Source organism: Chelonoidis abingdonii, chromosome 10 (assembly GCF_003597395.2).
Source record: "Chelonoidis abingdonii isolate Lonesome George chromosome 10, CheloAbing_2.0, whole genome shotgun sequence".
Classification (NCBI taxonomy): Eukaryota; Metazoa; Chordata; order Testudines; family Testudinidae; genus Chelonoidis; species Chelonoidis abingdonii.
The window spans coordinates 45,122,569-45,142,176 of record NC_133778.1 but is presented as its reverse complement, the minus strand read 5'-3'; the positions used below and the strand labels follow the sequence as shown (position 1 = coordinate 45,142,176).

The window sequence follows — 19,608 nt, the reverse complement described above, 5'->3', positions numbered from 1 at the left end:
TTTAGTTGACAGATCAATGATCTTACAATGTAAATCTCCTTTGGAGACATGGGTCAATAAGAGTACCATTTAAATAGTATACAATAATAGTCTAACATCTCTTTGCAAGCTATTATGCTTCAAAGTATCAGAGATAGAGAGTTGCATACTCTCATCATTCACCCATTACACTCTATCACTCTTTTCAGTGCATTGGCTACTGACCTAATGGACCTCAGATTCCTTGGAGACTTTACGGTGTGTTTTGTCAATAAGATTGCTACTCATGAAATTTAATTTTAAAAAATTGTAAGAAATATACAATAATTGTTAATTAACATGCAGATATTTTATTCTTCTTTCCTAAACCATGAAACTCTAATGGAACTATGTATGTTAGGCTAGAAAAAATGTTCAGAATGAAAACTAAAACCATTATGGAGAGAAAGATACATCTTTTTGTAGTTTTACAATGCAAAAATCATTCTAATTATTTTTCTTTTAGATGTCTCTTCTAGTAGGTGTAATCCTTTAAAGCATTTTAAAAAGCCCACCCTGGGCTGAAAAGAGAAAATAAACTTCTGAAAATAATAATTTCTAATGGATATGTTATGTTTTAAACTATACGGTGCACTACCACTTTAATGAATAGCTAACAGAAGCACAAATGCATTCTATTACTTTCAGAAACAAAAATAGATTCCTTCAAGTGATCATTACATTGTGACTGGTATTATATGGTAAACCTATTATGCACTGCTATTTTATTGAATGAGCAAATAAATTTAAGCAGCAGCCGTTTGATATGATACAATGAAAAATACAACTGGGCTTTCCTCATGGGGTCCCGTAGAACCACAGGCCATGAACTGTAGCAGAGCTGCATCTAAGTGGCATCCATTTAGAAAGTATTGACAAAAAACTCCATCATGCAACTTCTCCCAACATCTGGATGATTGTAATGGGACTTAAAAAAAAACAAGAAATAGAAGCACCAGTGGATAACCTTCCCCCTCAGCAGGCACAGTCTATATCTCAGTGTTCATACTGGGCCTGTTCCTAAGCCCACTGAAGTCAATTAGAGTCTTCCCATTGCCTTCAGTGGGCTTTGGATCAGGCCCACTTGTATACCTCTCTACAGCTTTTGACAGTCAAGCACAAGGTATTACTGACCAGTGGGAAAACACTCAGAAGAATTCACTGTATCTGGGGTTCAAGTTGGAAACAGTGCACAAGGCTCCAAGTTGTGTAGAATACAGTAGCCTTATCAGTGGAACACGCAATCTTGAACACCAACTCTTTGCTCTACATCCTCTATTAGCTCACAATCTGCTTCTACTGCCAATTCAAGACCGTGTGGCACCAGTGGACAAGACCCATCTATCCATGACTTGTGTAAACTGCTGCATTCCTCTAGGGCAGTGTGGCTAATAAAACCGAGGAAGAATGAGCGAGAGCTAGAGTGAAAGCATTCTTGTTCAACAAGGCTCGGCTGTGGAATGAGCTGCTAGAAGAGATTAGGCTAGCATACTGCAAGCCCTTACTTTATTTTTTTTAAACATTTTTTCATAACAACTTGAAAAATATTTATATTTTACAAAAGTACATATACCAGGAGCAGAGCTTCCTAGAACCTAAGAAAAACAAAGAACAGATTATTCCATAAAGTTGACAGATCAAATTCACCCGAGCTGGATTCAGGTACTACAGTGATGGGAAATAAAGAAAATCCAACAGATCAAAACCCCTAAGACAGAAGCATATTACAGCTAAAGAAATTAGTCAGAGAGACCTCTGACTGCATTCTTCATTTTAGAACTGAATTGTCTCATCTGTAACTGGATAAAAATTTAACAGGGAGAAAATTAAATATTTATACATGCTACCTGAAAAGAAAAGTTTATGGTATGGCATAATTACAGCTGATTTTTTGTTCCCTACAGTGGCTCTAGAAGTAGTGAGTTCAACACCACATGCATTATAATATTGGTCTACTGTAAATTATCTATCCATAATATCCTACAGAAAGATATTACAACCTACATTTAGAAGGCATTTCAGTTGCATCAGGACAGCCAGTGTTACCAGTAAGGTTAGTTTCATCAGTTACTTGCTGGAGGGTGTTTTGTTCATGATTGGTTGCATCTAAGCAATGAGAGGCACATGATGGGACTGTGGCTCTGCTTATATCAACTTTATTGCCTAAAAAGCAGTTTAGGAATAAGAAGGTTAATTAGCTTGATGTAATCTGCAGATTACTCAAAATAAAATTAGAATGACAGCAAACAAAAATGTAACTAAACACATTTCAAAGCAAATTAGTTATTTTTAAAGGAACTTTAGTAAATTATTTATGAAGTTGAGCCTCCAGTAATACTCCAATTGTACTTCTCTTTTTATAACAACTACCGTTTATACTTGTTTAAATACACTTATCCTCAAGTTAAATTTTCAGTATATCCTTAAGGCAGCCTCCTTTTCTGCACCCATGATTTTTCAGATGCCAAAAACTCTTAGGTACAACTTGGGCCACCAAGACGTTTTAGTACCTAATGTACCTAGTATACACATCATTTATTCAGAAGTCCGAGTTACCAAAATTCACCTGCAATTACTTGCTCACACAATTTGAGTTAAAAGTTAGAGGCAGTGTCCAGCAAATCATGGACCAGATTTTTAAGACATCTTATTTGCTATAATAAGTTTTTTGCTAAGAATTTTATTGTTCTCCTTATTACTCTTTATAATGTAGGCACAATATAATGGTATGTGACCCCCATGTACATGTTTGCAAACATATTTCCTCAGGATGTGATCTTCGATCACAAACTGAACCAGGACAGAGTCTAGTGAGCACTTGTGATTCAACCAATTACAGCTTTTTCATTCATGCACAGAACTACTCACATCACAACTTTTATCCAAGTTGGTAACTGGTTAGTGACACAGCTGGCTTTAAATATCGTTTGTACCCAAATACATTATGGGTTCTTCTTGGTTGGTAACTGAGTTTCCCCCTTGCCAGAGGCCTAAGATAACACATGAGTCTCTGTATAACTGGTGTGGCATGCTTATGTTTTGCAGTCTAAATGGGAGTCCCTAACAAGGCCCATGTAACCACTTTAGCTCATCCTCCTGCTTCTAGTTATCTGTATAGTAGGAAATCTCAAAGTGCAGAGCCATTCCATGTGTGTGTTCTTAAGACATTTTATCCCCGTTGAAACACTGAGATAGCAGTTTTCCCAGAATGCACTGATACAAAAACACAGGCAACATGGTAGTTATAGTCATATAAACAAGAATCATAGTTGGTTATGTTGGGTGAGGAGGGACGCGATGTATGGACATGACAACTTCTGACTCAGACGCACACAACACAGGTGGTGTTCTTTTTTAAAACTATTTCATGAATGTCTAAATATTCTAGAATACCCACTAGGTATCTCTTTTTAAAAATGTAACACATAGTAACCCATACAAACATCAGGTGTTTGTTACTAAATCATGAAAAAGTAAAGCTTTTGTACTTTAGAAAGCCATATAAATACTTATAGGATTGGGGGTGGGGGGCGAGGAGGGAGAAATAGTATCCAGGGAAAATCTCAAATTTAAATAATAGTTTACGACAAATACAATAATGGGCCTGTAACATCTGCAGCATGACCTTTTTACTATTTCTCTTTATTACCATGCTTTTACTGTGGACTGTTCTTGACTGTTTTAATAACATCTGGGAAGAATTACCTGTTGGAAACAGTACTTCTGTATCTCTTTCTTCCACAATACTTTCTACAGGGGTTGATTCTGCAGATTCTGATGCTGAAACAAAGTAAAGAAAATGTTAACAGACAGCTCCCTTTTCAAATGCAATCCTTTATTTCTTTTATACCAATATTAACCTGAAACAAAATTTCTAACTTTGACTTTACAGATTAGTGTGTTTCTAAGGAATGAAGTACTTTCGTCTCAGTGATTAAAGCTTGTTGCAACCACACCTACAGTACTGTCAATTCCATGGTCCACATATATCCCTCTGTGCATTTCAGCTGTTACAATATTACAGACCTTGACATAGAACTGAAGTTTGATACATGACATTTTTCTCTAACATTGTCCTGTTTTCATCTGTCTTTTTACCTAAACATATTCTTAAATATAGATGTTTAACATGTATGTGTGGTTTTACTTAAAAGTTCAACCAACAGGGTGACATTTCTTTAACAATAGTATTTAGCCTAGGTACAGTTATACCATCTTTCCATTTCTGCCTAGTTAAAAAGTAAAAAGATTACCAGTTCTTTTACTGTTGTCACTTTGGTCTTGTGGTATTCTAGAGGGTGGAGAGGGCGCTTTGCGCTTAGTTCTTCTCAAAGAGGAGTTAACAGATGATGTGCCACTGAGCTGCAGAGAACCTGTTCTCACTATTCCTAGTCCCAACTGACCCTAAGGGGAGGGTGGGGGGGGAGAAAAAAAAATCAAAAGAACAAGAGTATTCCAAGAAACAGCAAGAGAAGTCTGATTATTGAACTGCAAAATGTATACTTGAGATAACAATCCTCATCCACTATTGACCAAAATTGAAAGAACAACTTGTTAAGTTTCTAATAGTTTCTCTGAGCAATACTTTCAAACTATTCCCAAGGGGGAAAATAATCAGAAAATGGTGGAGCAGTAAGTGAGGGGAATTATATCTCGTATAGTGCTGGATAGTCAAAGATGTATCACAACAGTGACGGTAAACAAAATTTATTGTCACAAATGTTAGGAAGAGTGTAACCTGGAATCTCTCATGCTTTTAAAAAAGCCCATGTCAGAAAACTGATGGGGAATGTTCCTAAATATGTTGTAATATGGTTTAAAGACGGACCTGTAACAACATTTTAACAAATATTCTAACAAAAATAGAGATTTGGCTCTCTTTGCCAGTGTGCACACAATATGAAAGCATCAAAATACACAAAGGTATAGGACATCTGAGGGGAACTTTTTAGTTTATACCAGCAGCTCGCAAACTTTTTTTTACTGGTGGCCCCTTTCACATAGCAAGCCTCTGAATGTGACCCCCCCCTTATAAATATATAAAAAAGTGTTTTTAATTTAACACCATTATAAATGCAGGAGCAAAGCAAGGTTTGGGGTGAAGGTTGACAGATCGCGACCCTCTCTGTAATAACCTCGCAACCCTCAGTTTGAGAACCTTTGGTTTATACAGTATGTTGCTATGGCAGTCCTGTATGCATTTTAAAAAAAGCTGTTCAGTTTTCTTATCACTAGTTCAGCATCTCAAAAGATATTTGCCATAATTTTGCCTGCCATTGTAACAGCTATTAGCCTGATACTGAAGTAACCTTGTAGCTCTACATCTCAGAGTGATTACTTTCAGGATCCCAATGATAAAGAAATATATGTTTCATCCCTAGTCACAGATGCCCATTCCTGAAGCTATTTTGATCACTATCACTTGTCTATTTGACAGCATAATAAAATCCAGAAATCACATTCATTTTATGGTAGCAGAATCTACACTTAGCCAGACCTGGGGGTCATCTTCAAAGGACTTTTATTTGTGCTTCAATTAAGCAGTCCACTTCATAAAGTAGAATATGAAGAAGCAGAATTGGAATAAACAGGCTCACAAATCTTTCTTTTACTGATGATCCCTCCATAATTCAAGAACCCATTGACAGCAGAATTCTTGACCTTCCCAATACCCATGGAGTAAGATGCCTTTCATTTATCAAGCTACCACTGAATAACAATTGTGTCTTAAAATAAGCTGACATTTGGTCAAAAATAGGATTTAATGCCAACTTCAAATAAGTTTGTCACAGTACTATACATGTGTAATTTTTTTTATTTGATAAATGTTTAAAAGAAGAGGCTGAGTGAATATCAGTAGGGAAAAATATGGTGCAAAGTTTGCTTCAGTATGCATATAACACTTTGTGTGTGACACTGTTATTAAAGGGCTGCTATTAAAGGGCATCCTAACAAGATGACGATTGACACATTAGGACAGAGCCACTCAGCAATTCACATGAAACAACACAAGGTTCTCAGGTTGCCCTGAGGGCAAGATGGGTTAGTCTTACATGGCATACCTCAACTAGATGTCAGTTACAAAGAGGACAGTAATTAAATGCTCTCAGTGTCTATCAAGGAGAAGACAAGTAGTAACAGACTTAATCCACAGCAATGGAGACTTAGGCTATATTAGCAAAAACTCTCTCACTAGCTAAGTACTGGATAGTTAAGTACTGGGATAGGTTATCAAGGTAGGTTGTGGAATCTACATCATTGGAGATTTTAAAAAGAATGCATTAGATGAACATTTGTCAGGACTGGTTTAGGTGTATACATTCCTACCTCAACACAAGGAGATAAATTAGATAACCTCTTGAGGTCCCTTCCAACCCTAAATTACTATGATTCTATACCCGGCTTTAAGAAGTTAATATGATGGGATGCGATATTGAGGATGGATAGGGCCTTCTAGGCATGCAAATCAGCCTAGCAGGCAGCTGGATTTTGTGAAATATGATTAGTATGCATGGAAATGAGGCCAACAGGAGAGCATCTATAAACCACATAACTCTTACTGTTGTTGGAAATAAAGGAACAAATTCTGCTCTCAATTCTACCCATGTAAATGTGGTATAAAGGGAAATTTCTTAAATCATGGTAACTGGAGTTCTTCGAGATGTGGTCCCTATCTATATTCCACTGTGGGTACACATGCTCCATGCACCTGAGAACAGAAGAATCTTGCAAGCAATGTCTGTTGGTCTGTGCCAGTGCCCCTGCTCTCCTCATGCTCCGTAACTAGGGTATAAAAAGCAGTGCAGAGCAACTGCCTCTTCAGTTCCTTCTCTCTCATGAATCCAATTATGATCCAGAGCAGAGGGGAAGAAGGGCTGTTAGTGGAATACACATAGGGACCACACATCTAGAAGAACTCCAGTTACTATTAAGTAAGTAACTTCACTTTCCTCAAGTGCTGGTCCCTATGTGTATTTCACTGTGGGCGACTGACAAGCACTACTCAAGAGGAGAGCCTCCGAGGAACCAAGCAGTATAGAGGTTTGAAGGATTACTGCTCCAAAGGATGCATCATCTGTGGAGGCTTGCGCTAAGGTGTAGTGTCTCATGAACATATGAATAGAACTCCATGTTGCTGCTTTGCAAGGTCAAGAAAGGGCACTCTTGAACCAAAGCTACTGAAACTGCTGTCGCTCTATTAGAATAAGATGTTGCTACCTGCAGGTGAGGGAAATGCGCCAACCGATAAAGTGGTATACAGCAAGAGACCCACTTAGATATTCTCTGAGATGACATGTCTTGTCCACTCACTCATTCCTCTGTAGCAATGAACAATCTAGGTTACTTTCAGATAGGCTTTGTTCTTTGCAGGTGAAATACTAATGCACATCTTAGGTCAAGGAAATGAAGCCTCTTCTCCTCATTGGTGTTGTAAGGCTTTGGGAAAAGACAAAGATAAGCATATTGAGGGACATCTGCTTTTATGTTTAGGAGAGCCTGTCTCCTGTTCTCATAAAAAAGACCCCAGTGAAAAGTCTTTAGTTCCGCTCGATTCTACTCCTGGTGCTAGGAGGCGCACATCTCAGCATCTCTGGATGATGTACAGAGGAGTGCCCTGTCCCAGCTCTCACTGGAGTCTCATTGCACACTCCATGAGGCATTTCCTAAGCTGGAGTTCTCACCTCTGTCAGGTTTGGCTAGGAAAGGAATGGCAAATACTGCACTTAGAAATATGAGCCTCTCTAGGCAGCAGCAGAATTAGCCATCATAGCTGGAAAAAAACAGCAGGGACAGGAGATGCAGCTTTTAAATCTCATTAACCTGGGCATAATCTAAATCCTGTACTGGGGGCCAGGGAGACTCCCTGGGAGAACTAATTAACCACTACAGTGAATAAACTGTACAAGCACTATATTCAGTTAAAACTTTATAAAACTTCTGAAATATTTACAGGTTGAGGACAAAAGGCTCAGCTCTGACACTGAGGTTCCATCTCAAGCTATGTAACGGTAAGAAGGAGCTGAAGAGGTAGTCAATCTGTACCATCCCTTATATCTTCAGTACAGAGCATGAGGAGAGTAAAGGCACAAGTATGGACCAACGAACACTGCTTCACAGATTCTTATGGTCTCAGGTACATGGAACACATGAATACCCACAATAGAATACACACAGGGAACAGACCTCAAAAATGAACCATGACTTCAGTGGAGTTACCCAGGATTTCCACAGGAGTAAACTAAAACTGGTAGAATTTAGCCTATTAGGATTAATCAAGTATTGATGCACTTAAAGAAAATTGGGAAATACCAAAGTTGTACAATCACTGTGGGTTACTTTACTTCCATGTGCCTCTGTTTCTCCTCCAAACTTTTGTTTGTCTTTTCTGTTCAGAGTGCAAACTCTTTTGGGCAAGGGCTGTTTCTTATTATATGTTTGTAAAGGGCCCAGTTCAGTGGGCTCAACTCTTAAATTTATGTCCTGCAGGTGCTAATACAAATAACAAATTATAATAGTCACCATCAATGCCCCAGGATGTACTGATTTTAAAGGAACCACTTTCTTACATGTCACAGAATTTCTTCTCCTTGAAGTCCTCCCCAGTGGCTAAGAAAATGTTTTGTTGTAAACCAGTACTGCTTGCAAATTTGATTAGACAGAGGAGCAATGCCTACTCTCCCCAGTAGATGTTTTTCAAAAAAAGTCTTTCCTTCACTGTTACATTCAATGAAGAGGCAATAAAAGACCAAGACAGACTGCTACTTAATTTTACACTGGTAAAGAAGAAAAATATTTTTCTCCTCTTCAAATGACAAAGCTTCTCAGCCAAATATAAGACAAAATTTAGAACTTCTGTTAAACAGTGCTCTCTTGTGGTTTTTTCATGTTAACTGGAAATGAAAAGTATTGTGTAGAGGATAATTAGACTAATGGTTCATTTGAGAATTTTTGTTTACAGGACTAGCATCAAATTCTAGGCCTAATTTTCATTCAGCATTTAATTTCATCTTTCTGGCATGCCAGTAGTCTAATTTATTTAAAAAGAATGCCATTTATTCCAGATTCAAAGCACAGTGAAAAATACAAATATGCAGTGTTTTAATTTACACTGACACTTTTAGCCTTGATCTTTGTCAGTTGAGAAGTCCAATTAATCTGTGCTTTACCAAGATATTACCTAATGCATTAATTTTGTCCCAAAATTTGTTGGAATGGAGTTCAGTATACACTCAGATAACCTCTCTCATAAGTTCATTCAATTTTACTAAAACTTTAGTTTAGCATCCTTGTGCTTCCTGTAAGTTAAATGTAGTTCCCAAGAGTCCCACTTGTTTCTAATAATTTAGATTGGAAGATTGTTTAGAAGACTATTTTCTTCAACAACACATTAAACTGCATTTTACTACAAAGGATTAAGAGAGGCAATTTAGAAATGACATAAATCCCAATCCCCTGTGTAGTTAATGGACATATTAATGTAAGCAAGCATGTAAGCTATTAACTCAATAGAACAAGTTGAGGCTGGAACTCCTATTTATCACTCTCAGTGTTTAAAATGAAACATCCTTACAAAATAGTGGTTTCTTTAAGCATATGTGCAGCACCAGTGACTTTAAAGTTAAGCAGTGTACACGTCTTTGGAGGATCAGAGCCTTTGTTATGATTATATAAATCTTTGTTATCTGGCTATTATCCAATTGCTACAAATACTTTCTTATTTCTAAAATAAATTTAACTTCAAATCTTACTCATATAAAAATGTATTAATAGAACATTGGTTTATTTTATTCTATTTTTAATACAGCCAATATTTTGGAAACATACAAGGATATTTAAAATGTATCCTTCAACTGATACACTTATCTCAGTGTGAAATATTTCTTGTTTCACTACTATACACTCAGAAAATAGGACTTTTTACTTATACTGTGTAACTATTTCTGTTCTAAGCCTCATCAGAAATACCACTGCCTCAGATACTCTTAATAAGTGAAACTTAATTGGGTGGGGAGGTGGAGAAGAAAAAGTTTAATAGCTCACCTGTTCATTGTCATCAACACTACTAGATTTCACAACACAAGATGGTGTGTGTCTCACTTGGGTATGTTCAAGGTACTGTGGGACACTTTGAGATGCAGGCATTGGAGGCAAGGGTGCTCTTCGCTTTTTTGGCATTTCAGATGGCAATGTGTTAGAGTCGTATTGCTTGGAAATTGTGTTAGATCTGTTGATGAAAGTTGGCCTGGGTTTGCTCATCAATGGCGTTGCTGGGGCACTGGCAGTCTTAAAAGGAGGGGAAGAGATAATCAAACATTCTGAAAGTATTTGAACCAGCAAACCTGATTGTTCTGAGAATATATTTAGACATATTTTGCTTAGAAAATGCTCTCTTACTTGTTCACGTTTTTTCTTACTTCGCTGAAAAAAGCTGAAAAATCCTTTATTTTCTCTCTCCTTCAAAGTATCTGGGTTTTGAGAAATTTGGCAGGCGTCTACAACAGAAAATAATAATTCTAGATATTTATTGCATAGATCATTTTTGGTATATCCTTCCAGCAGGCTGGTAGCAGAGAAAAAAATATTCTATATGAGTAGCCTTTTGAAAGTACAGTTTGAAAAAGCCTCCTGATATTGCCATGTATTTTACCTTTTCTCCTTAAGCAACCATAAATTAGCATGAATTTTACTTGCCAGCGATGTAAAAAGTGCTCCATATCAGCACTGCACTAAATACAATCAATCATGTTAGAGAAGATTTTAGTTGTGGTCAATTAAAATTTTAGACTTCCATGTACACTACTATTAGGGTGACCAGATATCCCGATCATACAGGGACAGTCCCGATTTTGGGGTCTTTTTCTTATATAGGCTCTTATTACCCCCTTACCCCCTGTCCCAATTTTTCACCCTAAATGCCACGTTCCTGTATACTTTATTCAGGTTCCTGAACAAAGAAGAAGAAAACTTTCTGTGCATGTAGTGCTTGTAAATGACTATATCATTTTCAATTAAACACAAACCCATATATACACACACACCCCTAAATGAAGATGTGGCACAATGGTAACACTCCGACATCTCAGTACGAAGACGACATCTTAAACTAGGTATGAGCCATTGGTAAAAAGCCATCAAATTCTTGCTAAACCTGGGAGCAGTGATTTTCACTCAGAATTAGGATTCTATAAAGCAATTTATTATAATCTAAAAATTCTTATATCCTGTAGGAAAACAATGTTTTAATGCACAAATATTGATAACCAATGCCACATACAGATAGGATAACTACAGGTTAATTGATGATCAACCACTCTGAGTGCATAAGGCATGTGGAGGGTGCAAGGAGCTCTTTCATTCTGTATTTCCTTTTGTTTTGGAGAAAGATCCTCCCCCCCACAGATCATGTACCCTTTTAACTATCCAGCCCCCCTTAATTCATAGCTTCTTCATTCTGCAGACCACCGGTAAAGGCACCACAGATGTTATATGTGAACCCAAATGTCATATATGCAGTGCAAACATCCTAGGAAAGTAAAAACTCATGAACACATGGTGTGCTAAATCATGCAACCAGAAATCCACATTAAAATTGGATAGAGAACAATACTGGAAAATTAAATGCAAAAATTGTGGGTATACGTATTATCCATCTACTCACTTCTAAACACCACTGTAAAAAATTTCAGTACTTCTTGACCTCACTCAGTTAAGTAAATTTTATTTCCAGATAAAAAAGATTTTTTTCAAATCTCATTCAAAAAACAGGTAAAAAATTACAGTGTGTGTATTATAAATTAGTATGAGTGTATACATTTTGCAGGACAGAGACCGGAAATTCACTTTTTACACAATTTTAGTTCCAATGCGAAGAATTTGTAGCTAAGTGCTCATTGTTATTAATTGCTAAATAAAACCTGCGTTCAGATGAATGAAGTAATGAAAATCTCAAGCAAACCTCACAATCTTATTGTGTACTCAGGGTAATGTTTAAGGTTGTTTAAGAAAATGATCGTCCAGAGCTAGTACTACCCTGTCACAGACTTGCCTATTTAAAAAAAAAACAAAACACACCCCACACCCTTATGGGACATAGGGTACTCTTCATCACAAAGGTGGGGCAAGTGTTCTCATGGCAGATAGTATGGTAATAAGCACTGTGCTTAAAATATTCCAGAATAAGAGTGCCTCAGGGCAACTCTATACTTAAAACACTGCATCAGCATAGCAACACCGATGCATCTGTGCTGCTGTAGCGCTTTAATGAAGATGTTCTACGCCGACAGGAGAGTGTTCACTTGTCAGCCTAGTTAATCCACCTCACCAAGAGGCAGAGCTATGTCAGTGGGAGAAGCTCTATCCTATTGCTTGTTGAAATCAATAGGATACCTAACATTGTAAAACAGTCCTCAACATCAGTAAGGCTGGCAGAACCTTTTAGTAAAATCTTTTAGTAAAAAATTTTCCATCATTCAGTGTTCAAGGGGCTCCTGAAGAACACTCTCTTGTGGTGATCAAAGAATCACCAAAAATTAAAATTTATTGAAACACTGTATGATAGGCAGGATATCAACTTCTGTAATGATAATTTATGCAAATCTGACACACGTTATAGGACATGAAGGTACTTGATTACTTGCAGTCTATAAATGGCAATGTCTGAGTGACAAACTTATCAGCTACAGTTTGTATATGTGCTCCTATTTCACTATCTAGCTCAGTAAAACTTACCTCGTAAAGATGATAAATTGAAGTCAGCAGCTGAAGTGGCTAGAGAAAGAAAAAAGGTAAATTAGTTACAATGATACTATTTATTAGATACAGAACTTAACTGTGGATTGAGGGAAAGATGCAAATTACATATGAACACTTTCATCTGCGTTTCCAAAAATAGGAAAAGATAGCAGGCCTACTTAGGGAATGGTTTTCCCTAAGTAGAAGAGAAAACATCTTAGAATTATATCTAAAACGAACCACCACCTCCTCAGAATTTGAACTAGTGACAGTGAAATGCACACAAATTTATATCAAAGACCAGAGATGCCACAATCTGTATATGGGCAGATTGTGTTCTAGAGTATATCATATTAAAACTAGCACATTTGTTAATATTTCCCCATCAGCAGCAAATCATAACAATCCTCTAATAAAATCAATCCACCCACCTGCCCACCCTCCTGGATTGTTTCTTATTGAGAAGGGAAGGAAATTCATTTGGGAGAAAAGTTCACCATGGATGTTGGCTTCAGGCAATTGCTAAAAAGATGCTGATTTTAAATTATCTTTATAGCCCCAGAACAATCTTCAGTAAAGCAATTGGTCATCATTAACCAGGCGAATAGAAGTTAAATAGGAAGTTCTAAAAATAAATAATATTTATGGTATTTTTTTCTTGGCTTTTAATTCTGACTGTCACTAAATAGTCTGTTAAACAGAAAGCTGGAGTCTGGAAAACAGTTTTCAAGTTCAAATAATGTAAATTTTTAATTTAGTTATTTGACCTGCCCCTATATTATTGACTTTTGGCACATATATTCTCAAATTAAAAAAAAGTTAGGAATAGAGTCAGGGAAAGAACCCCAGACTAATTTTAATTTTTTGTCCAAAGTAGTAAATTGGTAGAAGATAGGTTGCTTCCTTCTATCGGTACCTTTCTTGATCAAAGGGAGTCTCCACCGTAAGTTATCATTCCCAAACTGAGGGTACGTCTACACTGCACGATTAATTCGAAGTAGTTTAAACCGATATTACAAAACCGATGTTATAAAATCGGTTTTGCGCGTCCACAATGCGATCACAAAATCGATTGCTTGCGTCCATGGTCCAAGGCTACCATCGATTTAAGGAGCCGTTTAACTCGATATTAATGACGACGTCGTGTGAACGGTTACAGCGTAAAATCGGTATATCGGCCATTAAACCGATTTAAAGTCGCAGTGTAGACCTGGCCTGAGTCTGTTACTCAGACTGTGACTCAAATGAAAAAAAAAAAAAAAAGATATTCCACAAGACACCTGATATCTTTTACTTGTGAAGGTCAGAGGTATTTAAAGATGCTGTCAGGAGGCATCACAATACAGAATAAAAACTCTTTAAAATTGGAGAGAGGTCTTTGTGATTTCTTACCTATGGTGTTTTTGTTTTCCAAATGGGAGAAAAGAAAAATAGCAATAGTTAAACTGGTTATTTTTATTATATTTCTGTCCTAAAATGTAAACTTGTGCTTACAAATCTCAGTATAATAAAAGCAGACCTAAGCAAAATATTGGATTTCTATCCCAAGGGAAATTTTGAAATTTCAATATTTTGTTTTTTCCCCACAACAGGATGAAAAATTAAATTTAACAAAGGTTTTCCAAACCATGAAATTCTGTGGATAATTTCAATTAGTAAATGATGAAACATTGTTATACATTTTTGATTGACATGAAACATTCAAAGATTTCTAAGATTAAAATGTAATATTTTTGTTTGTTAAAATAACCCATATCACTGTTTCGACTTATTTCAACATTAAAACTACATTTCTCCAAAGCACATGGATCTAGCAGTTGTCATCGTTCTGTGCCCCGTTCTCTCTTATAGACCAGGCTCCTTTGTTGGACTATATCTCCCATAATACACATACTCATGTGAGTCCCATAACATACAACATAACTCAGTCAGAAGGAAATCTCTTATGGGAGATGCACCCTCCAAGCAGCCCTAGGGGAGAATGGGGCTAGAACTGCAATTCCCATATGGCAATGAGACATAGCAAAATGCAGTTTTAATTTTTGGCTGAACTCATTCAAAACTAAATGTTGTGGGTTAGTTCAAAGTAGTAAAGATTAACAACTGGATTAAACTGTCAAAATATTTCATTTTAATTTTTCCACTGGAAAAATCATTCTGATTGAAAATTCCCAACTAACTCTAAATAAAAGCTGTTATTTCAGATATTGCTGACTGTGGTGTATTTGGGAAGCAAACTGATATAAATGTTTTTGAAATAAAACATACCAAGTGATGATGCTATGGCAGAGAGCAAAATTTGCATTATGTCAAATGCAGGGATAATGACTATACAAAGAAGGTACATAGCGCTAGTCCAGGGAAGTCTAGCTGAATCACAAGAGCCAATGCTGACAGAACATGTTCACCTGAAATCCCTCTCAGAAAGTCTTTGTTAACAGAGGACTACAAAAAACGTAAGGAGTCCTTCATAAAAGATGGACTTGTGGGCAAGGCATGTGATCAGGAGTTAGATGTGTGAGCAAAGGCAAGGCAAGTCACTTCCCTGCCTTCTGTCTGAATTTGACCATCACTAAATGGAGATAATGGCCTGTGAAGCAAGTAGTATTAACGAACTAAATCAACCCATACCCCTGTGAAGTGCTCTTATTCTACACTGGTAAGCACCATATAAATTCATACATTTTGTTAAATTAATATGCTGTTAGGTACCTGGCCATCTGACCCTGCAGGATTATAAACAAAAGTTACTTCCCTGCTGATTTTGCCCCTTTTCCATTTAGCAAGATGTGACAATTATGCGAATCTATGTACAACTTAATTCTGTTTGATATTGGGCACCCCCTCTGTTTATCCATGTGAGACTGCAAACTGTAAGGCTGGTTTTCTTCTCTGCTATCTTTTGACATTCATGCTGGACTGAAATTCTAAGGAGTGGCGAGACAGGGGAATGGAGCTTACAGATCTGGTCTTTGAAAGAGACTGGCATTAAGGATTATTAGTGAACAGACCTGGCCCAGATAGAATAGGATAGTTGAAGGCTGAGGGAAGTCACTTTACTCCAACTTCTCTGCAGAGGACTGTGGTTTAGAGAGTGGAATTTCCCCAGCAGCAGTAAAAAAGTGTTGGTGAGACATAAAGAAACACAGAGCAACAAAGAGAAAGCTTTGGGCAGGAGACAGGAAAAGGATATGCTTTCATAGCGGGGGGGAGGGGTTCTGTTTAACTGTGGGACTAGCTGAGGAAGAGAAAAGCCAGATAATATACAGGATGGAAGATGGACTCTATGATTGAAAGAAGTCATGTGTAAAGGGCAGGAGGAGAGGAGGAGTCCAGGATGTATCCTAAGACTCTGGCCTATGCCCAAAAAAACACTGCAGAGGAAACTAAGGCAGGGAAGTGACTGCAGGTGTGTTTTTTATTTTTGTCTAGATCTGTATATTTCCTTGGGTTAACTAAAGTAAAGAGTAATTATGATTAGAAAAATTAGCAAAACCTCTCTGAGTGAACTGTAAACCCATAGCTCCCACATGGCTGGAGTTCCAAGAGAGGGTATACTTAATCTGCTGGAGAGCCTGAGGGGTCAAGTATTGGTCTAGGAGGGCCCATTTCTGTGAAGGGGTAACAAACAGGAACTATGCCTTGGAGGTGTGCCAGAGGGTACGCCTACACTGCTCTAAAGACCCATGGCATGGTCATGGCTGGCCCAAGGGAGCTGACTCAGGTTCGCAGAGCTTAGGCTGTGGAGCTAACAATTCAAGACATTCAAGCTCAGGCTGGAGCCCAGGTTCTGAAACCCCCAAAGGAGGATGGATCTGAAAGCCTGGGCTCCAACCTGAGCCCGAACTTCTGCACTTCAGTGTATTGATCCAGGCTCTGAGACTTGATGCCACTAGTTTTTTATTGCAGTGTAGACATACCCAGAGAGACCAAAGCAAAAGATAGGGCCTCAGCCAACTTAGATCAAGGAAAGACTAGGAGATCTGGGTCTAGTTTCCAGCAGAGTGAGCTGTACCAGGACTGTGTGAGACAAGACACAATTTTCTTTGGAGCTTGAATGGGGCTAAAACTGACACAGGGTTTTAAAAATAATATATTGTACACATGTATTATACTGGTTCTCTTCTAGAAGTTTATGAAAACTAGCTGTAGGTGAGTTTTAGCTAGGTTTGGTCAGGGGCAGCTCCAGGCATCAGCACAGCAAGTGTGTGTCTGGGGCGACAAGCCACGGAGGCGGCGTGCCAATCGCCGTGAGGGTGGCAGTCAGATAGGCTTCAGTGGCATACCTGCAGGAAGTCCGCTGGTCCCGTGGCATTGGCAGCAACTTGGCATCAGGTACGGCGGGACTGGCATGCCTGTGGGAGGTCCGCCGGTCCCATGGCTTCGGCGACAACTTGGCAATGGCTACACCGAAGGCCCAGGACCAGCAGATCATCCGCAGAAACACCGCCAAATCCATGTGACCAGCCCGCACGCATGCCGCTGAAGGCTGCCTGACTGCCGTGCTTGGGGTAGCAAAAAACAGAGCCACCCCTGGGTTTGGTTCTATAGCAGAATTAATGAAGAATATTACGCAGTATCTAGAAGGAAATTCATTTCTCTAGAACACATGAAATCATAGATGTACCATATTTTTTTTAAACAACATTTCCTGTGTGCATACCTTTGCTGAGAAACTATATATAAAAATGTCTTACCTTTATTGACATCCATTGCATATAATTCTCTTAGTCCAAGGTCATTAAGAGATTTTGTTACATCAAGGGGCTCCTGAGACTGGTAGTTCTTCAGCAATACAGTGTGCAAAGGATCAAACTCACATTTGCTACAGATAATCGGTATGAACTCTTGCAGAGGTTCATGTGGACTCACTCTCATTACAGTCTTCTGTGTTCTCTTGTAGTTTACTACCACTCTTATTGTTTGCTGGAAAAAAATATACAAACTCTATTAACTAACATTCAAAGATACAGAGAGAAAAACCCAAACTGTTACACCAACAGAATGTTGCAGCAACCACAGAAACTCCCTCTCACTCACCCACACCGAATAAGGGCTGTTTCACCATTGTTACAGTACTATCAATGCTACAAAGAGAACGTTGTTAAGAAGAGTGTGATGGCATTTACTTTCTCAGCAAGAAAAAAAAACGGAAACGCCTGATTGATGGAGTATCAGTTTTAACTCAGGCTTGGTTTACTCTTAAAAATTATGTCAACATAGCCATGTAGTTCAGCGATGTTGACCAAAATAGCTATCCTAAGATGCAGCTGTGCTGATGGAAGAATATTTCTGTCGATGTGTTCCTACACCAGTGGAAAACCCTTTTCTTTTGGCATAACCTGCCTCTGCACTATAGAGTTATGTCAGCATAACTACAGTGATGTAGCTATGCCAATGTAGTCTCCATTGTGTACACTTAAAGTTACAATTCACTTAGCTTAAGTTAGAAAGTAGGAAATGGAATGAGGAAAAAAATTAATTCCGTAATTTGAGCACTTCATAAAAATACAAAATGTTTATTTTCTGCGCTCTACAAAGCTTCAATTTCCCAGAGCATGAGGAATATCCCTTTTATACATCTGAGCTAAAGAATTCTCAAAAGATGGAGCAATAACATGCAGAGCACATATTAAATGAAAATGAAATAAGTAACTTGTAATCAGAAGAGTGTGTAAGTTATGGCAGTCCAGATAATGACTTATGAGCAATTGATTTTCAGTTTATGAAAGGGATGCTATATGTATGTACGTTTCTGCTGCCCACAGATCATCATCTTTAGAGAGTTTACCAAAAGGATAAACTCTTCATGTAGATTTGTAACTTTATATTATACTTCAGATTGTTGCATAATATTTACATTCCCAAAAGAACAATTAGTTTTACGTCATTGTAAAATTCCAAAATCATCTAAACCCCTAGTTACAGACTAAAGCTCTAATCTCCAAGTAATGGTATACTGCGATGCCACCAGGCCATGCCTTGAAAATATATTCTATTGAGAAATTGCATTTAACATAAAATCACAATTAGAACATTTAGAGAAAAACAATCTTAATCTCTCTCTCATCAGATACTACCACCATTGGTATAATTCTTACCTCTGGCATTATAGGAGTGGGCTTTTTCTTATCCATATGTTTTGGCTTTAAAATCACTTTGTCTACTTCAAGCATTCCAATTGGTGTGTTGGGTTTGAATTTAATCTGTTTCTTCTCTGACGATATCATGTCTATGGTATAGCTTGACGGATTTAAATGATACTGTGCACAGAGAAAAATCAGCAAGTCCATCATGGGTTTGCTGTTAAATTTAAAAAAAAAAAAGGGGGGGGGGGGAGGAAGAGAGGTATACAATCATTATATAGGCCACAAAACAAAGTGCATTTCTGAACATTAGCAAAAATCATCTCTGCTATCCTATGACTAAATAATTACGGTCAACACATCCACTTTGTAACGGAATTCTTAGATGTTGTAGTTATTACTTAAAGAAAAGGCACCTTTAATATGCACATATACTTACGGAGCTACTGTGCTCCTGCAAGAGGCAATCTGCTCAGAGGTGGTGCAAAAAAGACTGTTACTCACCTTTGTAACTGTTGTTCTTCGAGATGTGCTGCTCATATCCATTCCAGTTAGGTGTGCGCGCGCGTCGCGTGCACATTCGTCGGAGAAACTTTTACCCTAGCAACACTCGGTGGGCCGGCAGGTCACCCCCTGGAGTGGCGCTACTATGGTGCCTGATATATACCCCTGCCGACCCAACCGCTCCTCAGTTCCTTCTTACCGGTTACTCCGACAGTGGGGAAGGAGGGCGGGTGTGGAATGGATATGAGGAACACATCTCGAAGAACAA

General features: G+C 38.0%; 1 protein-coding gene across 5 annotated transcripts in view; it reads right to left on the bottom strand.

Moving 5' to 3' along the window:
* COBLL1 (cordon-bleu WH2 repeat protein like 1) overlaps window positions 1-19,608 on the bottom strand; it is a 150,203-nt gene that overhangs the window by 18,862 nt on the left and 111,733 nt on the right. For 4 of the 5 annotated variants that reach the window (XM_075070156.1, XM_075070157.1, XM_075070153.1 and 1 more), the window contains exons 3-10: window positions 18,852-19,053; window positions 17,448-17,676; window positions 12,748-12,786; window positions 10,414-10,511; window positions 10,060-10,302; window positions 4,272-4,422; window positions 3,724-3,798; window positions 2,023-2,181 (exon numbers count right to left, since the gene is read on the bottom strand). In XM_075070156.1, coding sequence (XP_074926257.1) covers window positions 2,023-2,181; window positions 3,724-3,798; window positions 4,272-4,422; window positions 10,060-10,302; window positions 10,414-10,511; window positions 12,748-12,786; window positions 17,448-17,676; window positions 18,852-19,053 — 1,196 coding nt within the window. The remainder of the gene's footprint in view (window positions 1-2,022; window positions 2,182-3,723; window positions 3,799-4,271; window positions 4,423-10,059; window positions 10,303-10,413; window positions 10,512-12,747; window positions 12,787-17,447; window positions 17,677-18,851; window positions 19,054-19,608) is intronic. The other variant, XM_075070155.1, reaches the window with a different exon arrangement.